Source organism: Rhinoderma darwinii, chromosome 3, assembly GCF_050947455.1.
Source record: "Rhinoderma darwinii isolate aRhiDar2 chromosome 3, aRhiDar2.hap1, whole genome shotgun sequence".
Classification (NCBI taxonomy): Eukaryota; Metazoa; Chordata; class Amphibia; order Anura; family Rhinodermatidae; genus Rhinoderma; species Rhinoderma darwinii.
The window spans coordinates 17448103-17468095 of NC_134689.1; the positions used below are offsets into that span (position 1 = coordinate 17448103).

Here is a 19993-nt window from a genome sequence, read left to right on the forward strand (position 1 = left end):
ATATACACCACGTGACAAGTGACGTGTCGTATACCCGGCAAAGAATTCAAGATCAACAAAGCGGCCAGAGCCAGAGCAGAGAGTGACGTCACCCGTCAAGTTCCCCACGGCAGGATCTGGAAACGGGGCCACTTTGGAAATGTAAGTATATTACAAATGTATTTACATTTATAAATTACAAGCATTAACACAAAGTCATTAAATCTCGGACAACCCCTTTAACACTAGAGGCACACAGAGCTATTGTATGGGCCCAGAACAGAATATTAGTGTATAGTAGTCTATGGGCTCTGTATTACGGGCCAATAAGGCCAGTTTAATGTTTAAGCTATGTGAACCCGGTCTTGAAAGGGACTTTCTTCATGACCACCTACCGACTGGGACCATGACCTGCTCGTTCTCAAGATCTTTCCGAGCTCTAAACATGTAATAAAAGTCATTTCTGGAAGTAAATTTATAATAATACCGAGATTTCAGACCAAACAAGTAAAAATAGACCTCCTGAATAATTGTACATGCCGGACTCGGCATAAGGAAATGTGGTCAATGGATGTTTTCCCATCTTTCTTTTTAAAGAACTGAGCCCAAAGGCAGAAGGAGACCTGTTTTAGTCCATCTATTTTAATGGCACAGTAAGGAATATCACTTGACACGCATATAAAACATTTCTGTTCTGTTTAGTGCACTATTTGGTGATGGCTCCCGGCGTCTGGAATAGAATAGTCAGAACAATTCATTGCGAATATCAGGAGATACGACGTAATACATTCCACCGACTTCTGCCTCCTATCTACATGTGACTAATGACTGCAGTGACCGATGGAAATCATATTGTATTTTAGAAGGGAAGTCAATCTATAAAATATTCTGTGATCCAGTTAAATGTGGAGTTGAGTAATATCATTCTGGTGATGTATAACCTATAACAATGTAAGATCTGATTGCCCGGATGATATTAAACTGGTCCTCTTGCCCAGTCTGAACTGACCGTGGAGCAAATTTCCCAGTGCTTCATTCACAAGTTGGCCCAGGTAGCCCACTCCATGTCTCCACTCACTCCGACCCAGTTCTATCCTCACCCAAAGCCTCTTCCCATGGCGAAACCCAATAAATATCAGCTTATGGGCATAGTACAAAACCTATTGACATCAAGCTCTGCCCTTTTAATATATAACTGGTTCTATCTGAAGTAGTGCAATGTGACAAATCTTATAATGCCCACCCAACTCTTGAAGAACCTCCGCAGCTATGATCTAGGATAAACACTGTATCTTGCCACAAATGTTACTGAACTTATTGGAGAAGTGGAGCGTCATGTCAATCATGGCAAATCTCTCTTGATTTGTGAGCCCAAAAAGTAATCCAGCGCCATTGAACACTGCACACCTCATATACTGTATAATTGAAGCAGAAATTTCAGGACTTCTCTTCTCCATAAAAGACAATACTTAAAGGGGTTTTTCCATTTTCAGCAAACTAATTTTATTTTTTGTATAATGAAATGATATACAACTTTCCAATTTACTTACTGTATTAATTCTTCACGGTTAGCTACAGAATAGGTTCGATGTAGACCCTATCTGGTGTACATGACAATTCTTAAAGGACCTCCTAACCCTGTAGGATTCTATACGGTTTGAAACAGCGGTGAGAATAACTTCAAGTTGTGGCAAAGTTTATTATTAAATTCCGTATTGCGCCTTGATCTGCAAAAAAGGTGAAAAGAAAATCCAAAAACAGCTGACTGGAGCGGAATAATTTCGGGTTCATTTAAGAACAGGAGCGCTGGAATCAGCCGAGATTACTGAACTGCTTAAAACCTTTTAGTGTTATGAATGAATTTAATTAATGATACGGAGTGCTCCAGCAATATTGATATTCCTGTATGCGGTATTGTCTCCCTGACTGCCGAAAGCCGAAGCATATACAATACGTTCATTCTGTTAAAGGGGTTTTCCCATTTCTTACATTTATGATTCAAATTTTTAACAACAGGTTCCCTGTCTTGCAGACAAAGACATACGTTCCGATGGAGGGGGGGGGGGGGGGGGGGTCACAGCGTTTTGCGGTGTATCGCTCCATGGAAAATGATTCTGAAGATCAAATAAAACAATTACAATATTCCAAATACCCCCTATTTTAAAGTAGACTCTAAGAAAGTACCTGTCCAGAATGTTTAACTGGATTTCCACATTATGTATATATCTAAATAAGCATACATACCTACCTGCCGACACGCATTATATTAAACTCACCCATTACGTATAGACCTATATGCACACATTCAATATACTTAGCGTACTCAGCCCATTTACTTACACTGTGCAGTGTGAGAAGTGTGGAGGACAGAGCGGCGTGCACAGTAAGCCAGGACAAATCTCCCGGGCTAATGCACAAATATGGAGCCAGAACCAAGCTCAGTGCATATACAGGACATAGCACCAGATCAATACTCAGTACATAAATACAGCACCAGGACCAAGCTCAGTACATAAATACAGCACCAGAACAAAGCTCAGTACATAAATACATCACCAAAACCAAGCTCAGTACATATATGCAGCACTAGAACCAAGCTCAGTACATGAATACAGCACCAGAACAACGCTCAGTGCATATATACAACACCAGAACCAAGCTCAGTACATGAATACATCACCAGAGAAAAGCTTAATATATATATATATATATATATATATACACACACAGTACCAGAACTTGGTTCTGGTTCTGTATTTATATGCTGAGCTTGGTTCTGGTGCTGTATATATCTAATGGGCGTGGTTGTTGTGATGTGTATAACTCCAGGACCAGGCTCAGTACATATATACAGCACAAGAACCAAGCTCAGTACATATATACAGCCCCTGAACCAACCTCAGTACATAGATACAGCCTCAGAACCAAGATCAGTGCATAAATATAGCACCGGAACCAAGCTCAGTACATACATACAGCACCAGCACAAATACAGCTCAGTACAGAAATCATTTGCAAATTCAGTTTAACCCCTGCCATATATGGCATAAATCTACAGCTCCCAGTATAACCTGAACAATGGTAAGGATATGCTGGGAGTTGCTGTTTCACAAAAAAGAAAAATACACCCATCATTTAAATGCAGATTATACAGTGACTACAGTACTGATCAGTCACTGGAAGAATAAACATTTAAATTTAGTGACTCACAGGAGACGTCGTCTCAGATTAGAGTCGTTCTTTTTCTCTTTTCTTTTTAATCTGGTCTAGACCTCTATGATGACGCTTCCTGGCCACGACCCATTTCTGCAGAGTTTGCCGCTTAGATGTCTTCGGGAGCTCACTTTTTCAACATTTCCGCACCTATAAATGAAGATAAAATTCTCATAGTGCCTCACCCTATGCTCCTGTATATATTAGTATCATACACTGTGCCCCTGACTATAATAATGCTACACAATGAGCTCTTGTATATAATAGTACCATACACTGTGCCCATGAATAAAATTGTGTCAAACACTGTAAGGTAATGCAACACACACACAGTGCCCCTGTAGATAGTGCCACTCACAATGCCCCCTGTAGATAGTGGCCCTCATAGAGCCCACTGTAGATAGTGCCCCTCATGGAGCCCTCTGTAGATAGTGCTCCTGAAAGAGCCCTCTGTAGATAGTGCTCCTCATAGAGTCCCATGTAGATAGTGCCTTCCATAGAGTCCCCTGTAAATAGTGGCCCCTGTAGATAGTGGCCCCTGTTGATAGTGCCCCCAGTAGTCTACAGGCTGTAAACATGCCACCTGTAGATAGTGCCCCATGTAGTGTCCCCTGTAAAGAGTGCACCCTCTAGGTAGTGCCCCCTGTAGATAGGACCTTCTATAGATAGGGCACCCAAAGAGTCACCTGTAGATAGGACCCCCTTAGTCCCCTGTAGATAGGGCCCCCCTGAGTCCTTTGTGGATAGGGCCCTCCTATAGCGTCCCCGGTAAATAATGCCCCCTGCAGTGTCCCCTGTAGATAAGGCCCCCTACAGATAGGGCCCCGTAGCGTTCCCTGTAGATAGAGCCCCCTGTAGATAGGGCCCCCTGTACATAGTGCCCCCTGTACATAGTGCTCCCTGTAGCATCCCCTGTAGATAGGGCCCCCTGTAGCTTCCCCTGTAGATTGGGCCCACTGTAGCGTTCACTGTAGATAGGGCCCCTGTCGTGTTTCCTGTAGATAGGGCCCCATGTGGCAATCCCTGTAGATAAGGCCCCCTTTGGCGTTCCCTGTAGAGAGGGCCCCCTCTATCATTCCCTTCAGATAGGGCCCCCTGTGGTGTTCCCTGTAGATAGTTCCCCCTGTAACGTTCCCTGTAGATAATGTCCCCTGTGGCGTACCCTGTAAGGGCCCCTATATAGTCCCCTGTAGTTAGGGTCCCTATATAGTGCCCTGTAGATAGAGGCCCCTATATGGTTCCCTGTAGCTAGGGACCCCTATAGAGTCCCCTGTAACTAGTGCCCCCTGTAGCTAGGGTCCCCAACACTGCCCACAGTAAAAGAAAATAGAAAATTATACGCGTACCTATCCCCGTTCCCATGCCATCCTTCAGCGATGCCAGGCCTCCTTCAGCAGAACGATGCAGCGGCGCAATGATGTCATCGTGCCGATTGCATCATCGCTGAAGCGCTGAATGCATCCTGTGCCTCGCCTGGCAGCGATAGACAAATCAATTGCATCCATATCCTAAGGACGCGGATAATATTGAGTGCAGTTCCGTGGTTCCGGTTTCCTACTTCAGCCTGGTTCTGCGTACCGCCTGTAATTTTAATAACCGGTTTGGGAGAACCAGGTGGACCGGCCGGATGCCACCCCCGGGGATATCCACAGAATATATCTGGTAGGCGTCGGTCCCTATTGGTAGCTATAAACACCTAACATTTTGGATCATGAGTCAAGTGTTTATCACACATTCAGGTGTCACATTATTTTACACCTTGGGTATGTTTGGTAATAGGTGGGTAGGTAGGGGGGAGATCTACCATTTATTTATTTCCTTTTTATTAAAGGGGTTTGAAAAGTTTCCATATATCCTAGTAGGGAATTCTGAATGAATAGAGGGGGGTCCTCTGTTCAAGATCCACATCTTTTGGCCAGACCTGTCTTGTCGTACATTATACAGACAACCCATTGGTATGAATGGGCACTGTGTAATCCTACATTTTCCCTGTGGGGGCTCTGCAGGGAAATGAACCACTTACTGCCAGGTTTCCCCACAGTTTACGGTTGATCGCTGGGGTTTCAAGCAGGGGGAAACTGATCTGCTTATTGCCAAGAGAAAATCTAACATGTAGGGATTGTCAAAAGCGGACAATCTTTTTGACACCTTATGAATACTATACTAGTAGACTTTTTCAAAAAACTTTTTATATAAAACAAAAAAAGCTTATAACATACCGAAAAAAAATCATTCTCCATCTATACAGAACATTTGCATGTCCTATTTTTATTCCATTGGTAGTCTGGTGAGCAAGTCCGATACTGGGTAATAATTCAAATGCCACGAACCTTAAAAGTCAGGATAGTCCTGGGGCAGTGCGTACCTTTCTACATTGGCAATATGTCTTATGGGGGTTACTATTTCACATCATATTGGATGCACTTGCCTTGATTATATGATACATGGTGAATGATATTTGTATTTAGAAAATTGAATATAAGATTTAAGTTATGTACAAATAAAACATTCCATTTTTATGTCGTTATCTAATTGCATTCGTTTACAGACTTTTGCAACGAATTGTTAATTTTTGAGCTTTTCTTATTTAACTCCTTCCTGCTGCAGCCATTTTTTGTTTTTCATTTTTGTTTATTTCCTTCTGGCAGGAAACTAAAAGTTTATTCAACTATTTTTTAAATGTTTTTTTTCTTAGCTCTCCTAGGGAATTTTAAAAACTACCATATTGTAAGTTTTACCTGCTCCTATTAAGCCCTACCAGAGATTAAAGGGGTTTTCCCATCAGAGACATTTATGACATATCCTGTGGATATGTCATAAATGTCAGATAGATGCGGGTCCCACCTCTGGGACCCGCACCTATCTCTAGAACGGGGCCCCCTAAACCCCGTTCTACTGCTCTGTGTTGTGGCTGAAGCGTGTAATTCCTGAAAATGAATTCTGGAAACAGCGTAGCTCGCATGCAATGCTGCTTCCGTAGCCGCCATTCACTACTATGAGAGTTACGGAAACAACGAGGCTCAACGCTGTTTCTATAATTCATGGTCAGAAATCACACACTTCAGCCACAACACAGAGCGGTAGCACACAGCATATCCGCCCTATGCGCCACAGGGAATTCCGGCCGAAAAACCGCACCAAAAGTTTGACACTTACGTAGCCATGGCGACGCGTCCCCCCACCGTCCTGCTGATCGGCTTCCTGGGATGACTTTTCATCCCATGTGACCATTGCAGCCTGTGATTGGCTACAGCAGTCACATGGGAAGAAACGTCATCTTAGGAGGCCGGCCTGGGCGAAGAAACACAGAGTTCTGGGTAAGTATTGCATTTTTTGTGGTGGAATCGCCACACAAAATGCAACATCTGCTATTTGTTGCGGGTTTTACCTCCCCATTGAATTTAATGGGGAAAACCCGCAACAAATGATCAGCGATTACACAAATACAATTGACATGCTGCGACTTAAAAAAACGCAGGTCAATTTCTGAGCGTTTTTTTTCTGCTCAGAATTTACGCAGCGTGTGGATGAGATTTGCTTAAATCTCATCCACTCTGCTGCTACTGTATTATGCTGTGGATTTTCTGCAACTAAATCCGCTGCGGAAAATCCGCAGTATCTACGCTACGTGTGACCTTACCCCTTCTTTGGCGGAGCTGGTGCGTCCATGCTTTACAGGGTTGACCATTTAATTGTATATTTGGCCAGAAGAAGCTTTCCCCTGGTGATAACAGAGGGACGAGAAAAGCCGAACCCCCAGTGATCAGCTGATCGCCAGGCCGACTTCTATTTTATGATTTTTTTTCTGTGACTTTAATAGTTATTTTTAAGCTCATTCACAAAAAGAAATAAAGTAGAAGCTAATATCCATCAAGACTTAATTACGTTAAAGTTGTCTGAAGGTGGATGACCAATTTAATATTTTACAAAATATGCCTTTATTCGGCGGTTTGGTAGTCAGCTGTTTCCCCTACTCAAAATAATTCCGACTAAGGAGCTGAAAATGGAGCGTGTGTGCTGCTGATTATTATATCAGAGTAGATTAATACTTAGGCATGTCATTAATAGTCGCAGCCTTTTCTGTACAGTTATGTTTTATTGTAGGGATATACAAACATCATCAGCTATGAATATGACTATAAATAACTTCCCATATAACAAAATGTGAATTAGCGTCAATGTTCTGGTTGTAAAGTGCGCCTGCACTGCCCCCATTCAATATTGACAGCAATTAAACCCGAAATTAAAGCTTCCTTGTTTTGAATTTTAGTTCGATGCGTCTTTCCTCTTACACCTGGATGTCCCGAGTCTGTTCCTGGAGGTATCACACGGACAGCTGGCGGATGACAGTAGTTTAATTAGTGTCACCTTTTAAGCTGACAGGCCACATTTAACATAGAGGGGCTCGAAAATTAGGACTAATAAATCCACATTTGTAGCACAGCACAAGTGTTTGGGTCAGTGAAATATGAAGATAAGGGGGTTTATTTGCGATGCGTATATCAGAAATGTAATGCCTCATGCACACAACTCGAAACAAGTTGTATGGAGCCGTAATGAGGCACCTGTAGAAATTGTTAGGTTCATACTGTGCCTTGGTATGGCTCCTTGCACACGACCGTAGCTTTCGTAACTACGGACCCATTAATTTCTATGGCTGACGGACACCTTTCCGTAAATTTACAGGAAGTGGTCTGAGAGGGAGAAACCTTCCGTAAAATATAGGACATGCCCTATTTTTTTAATTTTACGGATCGTGCTCCCATACTTTATAATGGGAGCACAGTCCGCAAATGCGGATGACCATGATTATGGACACGGTCGTGCGCATGGGGCCCATGTCTCCAGCTTCATATATGGAAGTCAAAAGCATAGCTAGGATTCCTGCCACCCAGGGCAAAGATATTGTTTTTTGCCCTTTACCACAAAGTATGCTGATGTGCATTTGTGAATTTGCGGTTCAGCAGCCCGATCATCATCTTGCCCAGCCGCAGCAAAGTTGCAGGCGGTGGTTCCACTATCTTCCACCATGGAGTCTACTGCCAAAATACTATGTATCCTCGTTATTATTCAAACTTTACTATTGGTGCAGGTGGCGTCCCTCTCTATGTATATACACATGTCCCACCAGCTACCCCTCCCTGTAGCTATACCCCTGTGGAGGTTTTTTCACACGGATTCAATGCGCCATGTTCCATCGGATGCATTATTATGGAGGTAATCCCCAATGGCAGAATTGTTTCTTTTCCTGCTTTGCCCCCATAATATAAATAAAAAATGAATTAAATAAAAAATACAACTCGTTCTGAAAAAAATAATTAAAAAAAGATGGCGTCAAAGTCATATTTAAAAATATTTCTGGTCCTTAAAGGGACTGTAAGATTTTTCTGCGCCGGCTAATTCCTAAGGCTGTATTCAGAGGATCATCATAAAACTCGTCAGTGTCTCTTCAGGGAATAAGTGGCGATTTTCCCTCTGAGATGAATCATTATTGTGTCAGCCGGCGTTCTGTGCGTCAGTTTTTAACATCCAGTTAGTTCATGTCAGTTCTACACTAGGACAGCATCCCTTGTCTGAATAGGCACTAATAGTCCTGAATAAAGGATTACATTCTATTAGAGAAGTTTTGCCACAATCAAAGGGGTGTTCCAGTAAAACAAATTTATTTAAAGGGGTATTACCCAGATCTGATCGCTGGGGACTCCACCAATCATCAGAATGAGGGTCCCGGACCCATGGATCTTCCTCACTGCCCCTCCCCCATAGTGAGGAGGTGCGGTAGTGAGGAGGAACGGGGGGTTCGGGACCCCTGTTCTCACGATCGGTGGGGGTCCCAGTGCTTAGCAATTTATCACCCATTCTATGATTTGGGGAAAACCCTTTTTTAATAAGATTAGTCTTATGATGTCTAATTGGGACCACCACTGATTGGGAGAAAGTGGGTCTTGTTCCTGATGAAGACAGATGTATACAAGGTATTATATAAGACGGGTGGTTGTACCAGGGGAGCTGTTTTTCCTGCATTTCACTCCGTTCTGATGCTGGCCATCAGCTCCTCCATGGCAGTTTACAAAAATGAAGATATGTCACAAATATCTACATCAATTTATGACTAAATATTATACTGGTGGTATGGTATTTAATATCATGCACAGCAGACTAAATGTCTAAGTAAAGGGCACAAATGCTGCTTTTTGTCATAATTGCCGCATGATTGTTTATGGCATTATATATATAGATACACTACCGTTCAAACGTTTAGGGTCACTTAGAAATTTCCTTATTTTTGAAAGAAAAGCACAGTTTTTTTCAATGAAGATAACATTAAATTAATCAGAAATACACTCTATACATTGTTAATGTGCTAAATGACTATTCTAGCTGCAAACGTCTGGTTTTTAATGCAATATCTACATAGGTGATTAGAGGCCCATTTCCAGCAACCATCACTCCAGTGTTCTAATGGTACATTGTGTTTGCTAACTGTGTTAGAAGGCTAATGGATGATTAGAAAACACTTGAAAACCCTTGTGCAATTATGTTAGCACCGCTGTAAACAGTTTTGCTGTTTAGAGGAGCTATAAAACTGACCTTCCTTTGAGCTAGTTTAGAATCTGGAGCATTACATTTGTGGGTTCGATTAAACTCTCCAAATGGCTAGAAAAAGAGAGCTTTCATGTGAAACTCGACAGTCTATTCTTGTTCTTAGAAATGAAGGCTATTCAATGCGAGAAATTGCCAAGAAACTGAAGATTTCCTATAACGGTGTGTACTACTCCCTTCAGAGGACAGCACAAACAGGCTCTAACCAGAGTAGAAAGAGAAGTGGGAGGCCCCGCTGCGCAACTGAGCAACAAGACAAGTACATTAGAGTCTCTAGTTTGAGAAATAGACGCCTCAAAGGTCCTTAACTGGCAGCTTCATTAAATAGTACCCGCAAAACGCCAGTGTCAACATCTACAGTGAAGAGGCGACTCCGGGATGCTGGCCTTCAGGGCAGAGTGGCAAAGAAAAAGCCATATCTGAGACTGGCTAATAAAAGGAAAAGATTAATATGGGCAAAAGCACACAGACATTGGACAGAGGAAGATTGGAAAAAAGTGTTATGGACAGACGAATCGAAGTTTGAGGTGTTTGGATCACACAGAAGAAGATTTGTGAGACGCAGCACAACTGAAAAGATGCTGGAAGAGTGCCTGACGCCATCTGTCAAGCATGGTGGAGGTAATGTGATGGTCTGGGGTTGCTTTGGTGCTGGTAAAGTGGGAGATTTGTACAAGGTAAAAGGGATTTTGAATAAGGAAGGCTATCACTCCATTTTGCAATGCCATGCCATACCCTGTGGACAGCGCTTGATTGGAGCCAATTTCATCCTACAACAGGACAATGACCCAAAGCACACCTCCAAATGATGCAAGAACTATTTAGGGAAGAAGCAGGCAGCTGGTATTCTATCTGTAATGGAGTGGCCAGCGCAGTCACCAGATCTCAACCCCATAGAGCTCTTGTGGGAGCAGCTTGACCGTATGGTACGCAAGAAGTGCCCATCAAGCCAATCCAACTTCTGGGAGGGGCTTCTGGAAGCGTGGGGTGAAATTTCTCCCGATTACTTCAGCAAATTAACAGCTAGAATGCCAAAGGTCTGCAATGCTGGAATTGCTGCAAATTGACGAAAGCAAAGTTTGAAGGAGAAAATTCTTATTTCAAATACAAATCGACCCCAAACTTTTGAACGGTAGTGTATATATATACAGTAATGGGCACAAGTTTAGGCCAGTGGTTCCCAACTGGGGTGGCGCGGCACCCTGGGGTGCCATGAGAACCGTCAAGGGGTGTCGCAACACTCCACTCATCCACTGCCCTAAAAAAAAAAAAAAGGTTTTTCCTTGTAACAGACATCTGCTACAAGTACCAGCCACCACTTCCCGTCTGACCGAGAGGAGCCATTAACGCTGCGGAAGTATTCATTCTGCTATTCATGTCTGTCATGGTCATTTTACTGTGAGTGGGGGGCTGATGGTCACTTTACTGGGGGAGATGATGGCCATTTTACTCTGAGGGGGGCTGATGGTCATTATACTGTGAGTTGGGGGGCTGATGGTCATTATACTGTGAGTGGGGGGCTGATGATCATTATACTGAGAGTGGGGGGCTGATGGTCATTTTACTGTGAGTGGGGTCTGATGGTCATTTTACTGTGAGTGGGGGGCTGATGGTCATTATACTGTGAGTGGGAACTGATGGTCATTTTACTGTGAGTGGGGTCTGATGGTCATTATACTGTGAGTGGGAACTGATGGTCATTTTACTGTGAGTAAGGGGCTGATGGTCATTTTACTGTGAGCGGGGGCTGATGGTCATTTTACTGTGAGCGGGGGGCTGATGGTCATTATACTGTGAGTGGGGGGCTGATGGTCATTATACTGTGAGTGGGGGGCTGATGGTCATTATACTGTGAGTGGGGGGCTGATGGTCATTATACTGTGAGTGGTGGGCTGATGGTCATCATACTGTGAGTGGGGGGCTGATGGTCATTATACTGTGAGTGGGGGGCTAATGGTCATTATACTGTGAGTGGGGGCTTATGGTCATTATACTGTGAGTGGGGGGCTGATGGTCATTATACTGTGAGTGGGGGGCTGATGGTCATTATACTGTGAGTGGGGGGCTGATGGTCATTATACTGTGAGTGGGGGGCTGATGGTCATTATACTGTGAGTGGGGGGCTAATGGTCATTATACTGTGAGTTGGGGGGCTAATGGTCATTATACTGTGAGTGGGGGGCTGATGGTCATTTTACTGTGAGTGGGGGGCTGATGGTCATTATACTGTGCGTGGGAGGCTGATGGTCATTATACTGTGAGTGGGGGGCTGATCGTCATTATACTGTTAGTGGGGGGCTAATGGTCATTATACTGTGAGTGGTGGGCTTATGGTCATTATACCGTGAGTGGGGGGCTAATGGTCATTATACTGTGAGTGGGGGGGCTGATGGTCATTATACTGTGAGTAGGGGGCTGATGGTCATTATACTGTGAGTGGGGGGCTGATGGTCATTTTACTGTGAGTGACAACTGATGGTCTTCGAGTGGTTTCCACCTCTGACCTCCCATTGAAATGAATAGGAGGTAGAAAAAGGCAGAAAAAACCTGCGGCGTTCGTTTGGAGTGTTTTTTTACATGCGGTTTTTGCATTAGCTTTAACGGCTTAAGAAAAACCCGGGCAAAAAACACCGCAAAAAAACGCAGAAAAAAAAGCATCAAGCAACGTTGTCAATTCAAAATCTGACTCAAAATTCCTGAAGGAATTTTGAGACAGATTTTTATGCCATACAAAAAACACTATGTGCACATATCCTAATAGTGTAGTGTTTTTAATTTTTTGGGCTTTTTGTAAAAAAAATTTTGTGGGGGTGCCCTGGGGAAATAAAAATTTCTACGGGTGCCTCAAGCCTGAAAAGCTTGGAAAACTCTAGGCAGTTGTAAAAAAAATGCTGCAAAGTAGGAATGCTTTTAAAAAAACGTTTTTTTATCAATTAACAAAATAGAGAAATCAAAATCAAATCAATATTTGGATTGACCACCCTTTGCCTTCAAAACAGCATCAATTCTTCTAGGTACACTTGCAGAAAGTCATGGATTTTGTAGGATAATAGTCAGGTGTTTGATTAACTAATTATACCAAACAGGTGATAATGATCATAATTTTCATATGTAGGTTGAAACACAGTCATTAGCTGTAACCGAAGAAGCTGTGTAGGAGGTTTAAAACTGGGTGAGGAACAGCCAAACGCTGCTACAAAGGTGATGTTTTAGAAGACAGTTTCATGTCACAGGTCCACAATGGCAAGACTGAGTACAGCAACAAGACACAAGTTCTATATACGGCATCAGCAAGGTGTCTCCCAGGCAAAGACTGAAGTGTTCAAGTTCTTTTGAAGAAGCACAAGACTAGGCTGCGTCCTTAAGGGGTTAAAGAAGTTTCTAAAATAAAATTGGAACCGTGTTTCCTTTTAAAACTACCTTGCGCTAGATCATTGCTTTTCCTCTGTTTCTGATAGATAGATAGATAGATAAAAGACACAATGTGAGTTTATAAGTCAGGATGTTTATTATGTTGCACACAGGAATAGGTATCATGTATGGAGGATGATATTGCTGCACATATCCGGTGACTGATCGCTGATAGTGGAAATCTAAAGAAAAGGAAATGTAAAAAATTAGTATTTCTAGTATCAATGTATTTATGTAGAAGGAGGCACAACAATTTCCAGAAACGCCCATTAGGAGCACATTTGCATAGGCCCATCCCACATTGAGGTTTGCTATACTAGACAATCCTGTAAAAAACTAATTTATTGGATAATATGGTCTACGCTACATGACAACATCATGACACAGGCATTCCTGCGCCCCATAGGAGGCCTGTGATAGGTAATGTAGTGACTCATAGATAATTACATTACATTCATTTTAGGTGGATCCAATGTATCATTAAGATCTATCAACCCCCCAATTGAATGGCCATCAGACTGCCTGCCGGACTATCAGGTTAGTGTTATGATAATCTGGCATGGCTGTTTTTGGTTTCATACTAGATTATCAGTCTTTTCCCGATCATTCGTTTTCTTTCCCTTCTTGAGCAGTATCTTACAATAATAAACTCAGTAAATGTAGACATTGAGTAAAACTTACCATTGAATGGAAGGAAACTCCTGACGAAATGTGTCAATCACCTGAAGAGTCAAAAAGAAATAAAGAAATGTAAATGACTTAATAAAAACACGAAATAAGAATTCGGGATAATATCATCCCAGTAATAGATATTTGTAAATTACAAAGATTTATGCTCCGTACTTACTTTATAGATTGTGCTCTGATACCAGGTTCCTGGAAACAAGACCCTCCACCTTCCTAGAATGGTACAAGGATGGTAATAAGTCTGTCATGGACTCGGTGGAGGTCCGGTGTGCTTTATTGTCTTATCTGGAAACAAGACTGAGCCTCTTCGGGCATAGACAGCTGGCCAATCAGATGATGACCCAGGCCAGTGCTCGATGGGGACAAGGCAGCACAATCAGCTGATACGATGGTGGAATACCTCTATAAAGGAGATTTGTTCACAATGTAGGTGTAAATATGATGTTATACTCCAAGCTCTGCAAGGATGATCAGTTCTTCATGCGGTGGTTGTTAGACAGGGATGCAGAAGGTGGACAAGGTGGTTCCTCAAATCCTTGGTGTTTCTCAGAACTTGGAGACACAGTGAATTTTATGGTGTTGGAGATATTTAGTAGCACAGTGTTGTTATAGTTGTTATGAAACTTTAGTTGACTGGGCACTGGGACAAGGAGAACCTTCTTAGCCGGGTGTCTGGATAGATGGGGCTGACAGGGTAGTTCTCAGACCACTCAGGACACACAAAACTAAATTCATTGAAAAGCTTCTGATCTTTAGCTTTAATTGTGGTGTTATGGTCCCTAGTACAGGGCGCAGGCCTGATGTCACTAATATTCAGATCCACAGACTCAGTCACCAGTATATCCGGGGGTGCCGCTCGTCCGGCTTCTACTTCTTGCCAGTTGGTGGTAGAGAAGAATAAATGTTCTCGGATGTTTTCTGTCACTCCCAGACGTTCAAACTGGTTCTTACACAGCAGCCGCTTGATAATATCCACGGTGTCAGAGGATAAAGACGTTGGATACTGTGGAACATAGTTCAGGACCGAGGCCTCGATCTCTGATTTTGTGTTCCCAGGAAAGGGGTCTTTATTGGTGACCATGTTATAGAGGATGACTCCAAATACAAACCAATCGACCCCTGGTCCATATTCCTCACACCCGATCATTTCTGGGGCTACATATCCTAATGTTCCACCACAGGGGTCTGTTGTTCTTCCAAAGACATTTGTTATTGCCAATCCAAAATCTGTGATCTTCACATGTCCATCTGATGTTAATAAGACGTTATTTGGCTTTAGATCCCTGTGGATGATGCCTTTGTTATGGAGGAATTGCACCCCACAAACCAGCTCTGCTGCAATAAACTTCACAGTGTTTAATTCCAGTGGAAAGTTATTCTCAGTAAATGTATCGAGGTCACCCCCACCGGCCAGTTCCATGACGTAATACACGTGGTTCTTACTGTGGAATGCTGCAAGTCCGTGGATCAGAAAGCGGCTCTCGTGTGATAGACCAAGTATGTCCCGCTCTACGAAAGTATAGCCCTGTTCTGTGAAATCGCTTTTGCCCGTCTTTTTAATGGCGACAAGTTCTTTACGGATTTTGTCTTTTGCAAGAGTTACTTCGCCATAGGAGCCTTTACAAGTTCACGATGGAAGGTAAAGGAATTCAAGCTTAGAGGAACAGTGGCTGTCCTAGTCTCCTCACGAGATGGTCCAGGCTTTTCATTGAGGATGGTTGTTGCATCCTGACTCCCTGATGTTTTTTCTTTGGAAGATCTCAGAGATGTTTTTAGTTTTTTATTTGATTCCTGGTTCTCGTCTGTTGTTCTCTTTCTCTTAGGTGCAGCCGGTGTCTCTTTCTCCTGCTTAGATGGTGCAGGTTGTTCCTCTTCAGCTTTTTTCTCCAGTTCATCCAGACTATGTGATGTTTTTCCATTAGATTTCTTTGCTTTCTTTCCAGAAGGTTCCTTCTCCTCTGTCATCCTCTTTCTCTTACGCTGTGTCTCCTTTTTTTCTGTCCCCTTTTTGTCCCTATCTTTTTCCTCCTCTTTGATCTTGGACCCTTTTTTGCCTTATGGTTTGAGAAAATAAAAAATTTTTTTATTAGTATTTTTCTATGTGTAATGTAAATGACAATGGTTTTCAATAATTAAGACACTGGGGGAGATTTATTCATTCTGTCCTAAAGGAAGACAGGATAAAACTAGAATAGACTGGGGGAAACTGCGCCAAATTTCTGACAATAGCGCACGCTGTATGATAAATTTGTCTCATCTTGCAAAATATGTTAAACACTTCTCTTAGTTACGCCACCTCATGGCTGATGTAATATATCAATATTTTGCACAAAAACATGTTGTACACTATTAATAAATCTGCCGCAATTTACAATTGACCTTAATCATCCCCCTTTTTTAGACACTTGAAAACTGTAGAGGAAGGTGCAAAAAAGTGTCTAAAACACATAAATAATTTGATTTGACGCACACCATTTATGTCACTTTTAATGCATTTTATGCTTTGTAAATCTCTTCCTATTGGGCCTCATTTATCAAAACTTTTTAATAGAAAACAAGTCTTGTTGCCTAAAGCAACCAATCACAGTGCAGTTTTTTTAAAATATTTTTTTTTTATATTTCCAGAGCACTTTAAGAAATAAAAGCTGGACCCAGATTGGTTGCAGTGGCAGGCAACATGTCCAGTTTTCTCTTGTTAGTCAGTCTTTCTAATTCTCCCCCATTGGGCTTAGAATTAAATTACAGGCTCATCTTTGATGGATTTCTAGGAATAATTTACAGAATTTCAGCAATTCCCTTATATATATATATTATCATAATCCATGAACTGTCAATGGGTGGCCTGTGTTTGATGATTTGCAGGATACCGGTGGAGAACACTTTCCAATCCTATATGTTCTCATAACATTAACAGGGCGAATGTACAATAAGTAAATAAGCCGATTCACCACGGTATGCCGCCAGAGTTTATGAATTATAAATGTAGACACCAAGATAGGTGCATATAGCTCTAATTTCTAACCTCCGGTTGAATATAGTATCAAAATGCAGGATCTCTTGATGACTAGCGTGATCTTGCGTTCTGATATTGTATGTCCCTGGGGAGGGGGTTATGGGAAGGTGCGCTAGGCCGGCCGGGAACAGCCTTACAGGAAATTTGGAGCCAACCCCTATGGTGAGACGGCTCATTTAATTATTGTACATGTGCACTGTAAATTATTTTGTTTGCTTTTTAAAAAAATGTAATGACATATTTAAAAGATTATTTTTATTGTGGCGCAAAACGTTTTTTTTTTTTCAATTAAAAGCAGAGATGACTTCCCCATGATAGGTCCTCTGTAAACCAAAGTAAACCAAACTCTATTATAGTAAGTGCACATGTCTATTTTCTGTACAATAGAAAGCTTGTCTATGCTGCACAGACTTGTTTTCGGTTCTGCCCATGAGGTAGCAAGAAATGATCATTCACAAAGAATCATGCAGCTTTGGGATATATAACCAAATTACCAAAGAATTAAAAACATGAGAACAAAAAAGATTGTAAGTTTTATGCATGTATCCGTGTAGGTTAGAGGGATAGCGATCAATCTGTCTATACAGGCCGATATACCCCGATAATTATATATTATATCCTTTATTGCCATAACTAAGTTTTGTGTACCTCTTGGCTGAACTATTCAGTAAATACTACTTTTGTATGGTGGTTACCAACTCTGATATGAGATATGGGCGCTATGCGTGCACACTATGTCTAGTTATGAGGTTATTTGTCCCGTAGGAGTCTATGGACATTGTATGGATTTATATGACTAGAACTTGGTTGTACATTCAGTGTTCTTACCTGATGTCCTGATCTTCTCGTCCATCAGGCTGATGTTACTGGGTCCTGGGAGGTCTCGTGAACTTCTCCGTCCAATGATGGCTAAGAGCCAGTTCTTTATGCTCCTCTTGCAGCATCCCAGAAGATACCCTTCTGGTTCCCTGTTATTTGTATGTCATGCATTGTATGTGTTTTACATGTCTTTATTATTTTTCACACAGTGTGCTGTTCACCAGCTGAAGAGAAGGATGAAGGTATCAGTGGGGAGCCACTAGAGGGTGCATTGTACATCTAGCATTGTTTGAAAAGGGGGTGGAGCCTGGCTACAGCCCGAGAGCCTCACTCTGACTCTGTCTCACAGTCTACACAGAGGAGTCGGGTCGTGTCTGTGAGGAGACAGACATGTCTGCTAGCTGCTCTGACACAGCAGATTAATACAATCCTTTCAACTGGCAACAGGTCTCAGCACCTGCAGCCCAATGCAAGAGGAGGAACAGTAAGGAGATTGTAACCAGCATATCATCTCTATCATCACCACAGCAAGTATTATTTAGCTGAAAAGCTGTCTGTTTGTTTCTGAGGAGAAGTCTATATAATATTGGGCCTCAGAACTCCTGCTGGCGCTGTTACCGGTTCTGCCGCACGCCACAATTAATATAAGAAGTGTCTATCAAGTCACTCAACTACAACCCTCATCACTGAGAAAAGTGAGTTCATTTATTACACACGCTGCTGGAAAAGTGAATGATTTCTAGATATAGCTGGACAATTGAAACCCTCATTGGTCACCCACTGGTCCCTTCTTCCCCTCAACTGCTGAAGTGGACAGAAGATAACGTGCCTCCATTTTGGAAGACTGTATAAAGTTCTTCAGTAAATGTGAGTTATTCAAATCCCCTGTGTCGTCTGGTCCCTGCACTGCATAACATCAAGGGCACCCCACATACCACCTTGCCAGGCGCACACATACTACTACCACCATCACGGGAGTTGCTACGGGGGAAAAGACTATCACCACCATCATCCATAGTGCAGCCCCCCTGTCACTGTGCCAGCCCGAGAAGGAGCGAGGGAGGAGAGGTAGAGATTCCTACAGATACCTCAGGCCATACACCGTGCACTTCACTACTGCTCCCATCCTCCTGGGAAGCTCTTCCTCGTGGTTGCTGCATATAAACTTTGGCGTCACGAACAGGATACGTTTAAATCTCATGTGGGCCCCAAACCAGAGAGACTTTGTCCCAAAGCCCTGGTCCCCACCGTACAAAGCTGCAACCGCAGCTGCAAGAGACTATTTCAGCCCCAAAAGGGGTTAAAATCACTGTTTCCCGGCAGTTCCAGCCCAAAAGGGGTTAATCCGCCATTTTACCTCACAAACTGCTGCGTCACAGTTCCATTTACCCGCTCCAGACAGGTTAACCTGCGGCGCCAGTCTAGCGCCACCATCTGGATGATTATAGGAACTCACAATATCCAGCACAGGCAAGAGGGAACGGCCGAAAACTGCTAGGCGCCGCCATCTTGGATGAGTGAAGCCTCTGCACGGCACCTCCACCGCGGATCCCCTGCAACCAGCAACTCTCCCAAAAACATCACAGGAGAGCAACGGAACAGCCCGGTAACAAAGTACAGCCCAGAGGGAAGCAACAGCATACCATCGGTGAGTCCCGATTCAATTGGCCATCAAGTTAACCCCTGCTGTACCACCACCGGTGCCCAATAAAAAGCCCGGGAGCATCCTGGACATCACTCCGGACCCAATAAAAAGTCAGGGAGCACCTTTAACAAGACCCCCGACTCAGTTAAAAGTCCGGGAGCGCCAATAATAGACATTGGAAAAATTTAAAGGGACAGTAACAATGTCGGACTCAAGTGACACGGAAGAGCCCGTTCTCAGCACGGTCACTACACCGGCCATGACAGAAAGAACAACACCTGCTGCAGCACCCTGCATCATGCCGCTGTCCATGCCCTACTATGCAGGGGCCCCATGGCTGCCCCACTACAAAGGTGAACCACACACCTTAAAAGACTTTAGAAAAAAAATGCTTGCCATGTTCCGCCTCTACCCCATTCCAGAAGAACAGAAGGTAGAGATTTTAATGGGACAACTACAAGATGTGGCCCTAAAAGAAGTGGAGTCCTGGCCACGTATCCAAAAGAAGGCTGTGGATCAGATCCTGGTCCAGCTACGTACCACCTTTGAGCCCAAATCCATCTCTGAGCTCAGGATGAGGTTCATGGACAGAGTTCAGCAACCAGGTGAGACACTCCGAAATT

General features: G+C 42.9%; 2 protein-coding genes across 4 annotated transcripts in view; one reads left to right on the forward strand and one right to left on the reverse strand.

Annotated features, from left to right (window-relative positions):
* The window catches only part of LOC142748788 (tetraspanin-11-like), a 131317-nt gene that overhangs the window by 15644 nt on the left and 95680 nt on the right, over positions 1-19993 (forward strand). The window lies entirely within an intron of this gene.
* Positions 13281-18799, reverse strand: LOC142750866 (protein kinase C delta type-like). 2 transcript variants are annotated; one of them, XM_075859843.1, is made up of 4 exons: positions 17735-18799; positions 14054-15947; positions 13888-13928; positions 13281-13388 (listed from the first exon to the last, which is right to left on the reverse strand). In XM_075859843.1, the coding sequence occupies exon 2, from the start codon at positions 15311-15313 to the stop codon at positions 14519-14521; it is 795 nt and encodes a 264-aa protein (XP_075715958.1). In that variant the 5' UTR covers positions 15314-15947; positions 17735-18799; the 3' UTR covers positions 13281-13388; positions 13888-13928; positions 14054-14518. The 2 variants fall into 2 exon arrangements, with proteins under 2 accessions (XP_075715958.1, XP_075715960.1); XM_075859845.1 differs by lacking the exon at positions 17735-18799 and having other exon boundaries at positions 14054-16020.

What these genes read in the sequence shown, in the direction of transcription:
- LOC142750866 (XM_075859843.1), bottom strand. Translation starts at nt 15,313, where the DNA reads ATGGAACTGGCCGGTGGGGGTGACCTCGATACATTTACTGAGAATAAC.